The following is a 338-nucleotide window of genomic DNA, read 5'->3' as shown; positions in this document are numbered from 1 at the left end:
GGCTTTGCAAGATGGAACGTGCACGCTGCAACCAAACGGCAAATATCTTTGCATCTGCAAAACAGAACTCATGAAAGCTTCCATAAAGAGACACCTTGCTTCAAACAAACACTTAGAAGAGGTAAGACAAATTCAATATCCAAATTTATCAAAAATTCTACATAGTCCATTTAAGCTGGATTCATGCTTATTCAACTGAAGATAATAGAATTGCTTCCTTCAGCCCCAAAGTAATATAGTTTATTTCTTTACTGAGTGACAGGTGTCTAGGCAAGCTGTGCGTGGATCGAGCCGACTTGGGAAGAATACAAACACAGTAGGTTCTTGTGAGATATATA

The 338-nt window shown here is 38.5% G+C and overlaps 1 protein-coding gene across 3 annotated transcripts in view; it reads left to right on the top strand.

The window, feature by feature from the left end:
• LOC119592090 (glutamic acid-rich protein-like) overlaps nucleotides 1-338 on the top strand; it is an 8,581-nt gene that overhangs the window by 1,225 nt on the left and 7,018 nt on the right. For 2 of the 3 annotated variants that reach the window (XM_037940906.1, XM_037940907.1), the window contains 2 exons: nucleotides 1-121; nucleotides 263-316. In XM_037940906.1, the coding sequence (XP_037796834.1) occupies nucleotides 1-121; nucleotides 263-316 (175 nt within the window). Of the gene's footprint in view, nucleotides 122-256; nucleotides 317-338 lie in introns of all 3 variants that reach the window. The other variant, XM_037940908.1, reaches the window with a different exon arrangement.

Source organism: Penaeus monodon, chromosome 29, assembly GCF_015228065.2.
Source record: "Penaeus monodon isolate SGIC_2016 chromosome 29, NSTDA_Pmon_1, whole genome shotgun sequence".
NCBI classification, from domain to species: domain Eukaryota; kingdom Metazoa; phylum Arthropoda; class Malacostraca; order Decapoda; family Penaeidae; genus Penaeus; species Penaeus monodon.
Note: the sequence above shows the minus strand (reverse complement) of the source record. Positions and strands in the feature narration are given on the sequence as shown.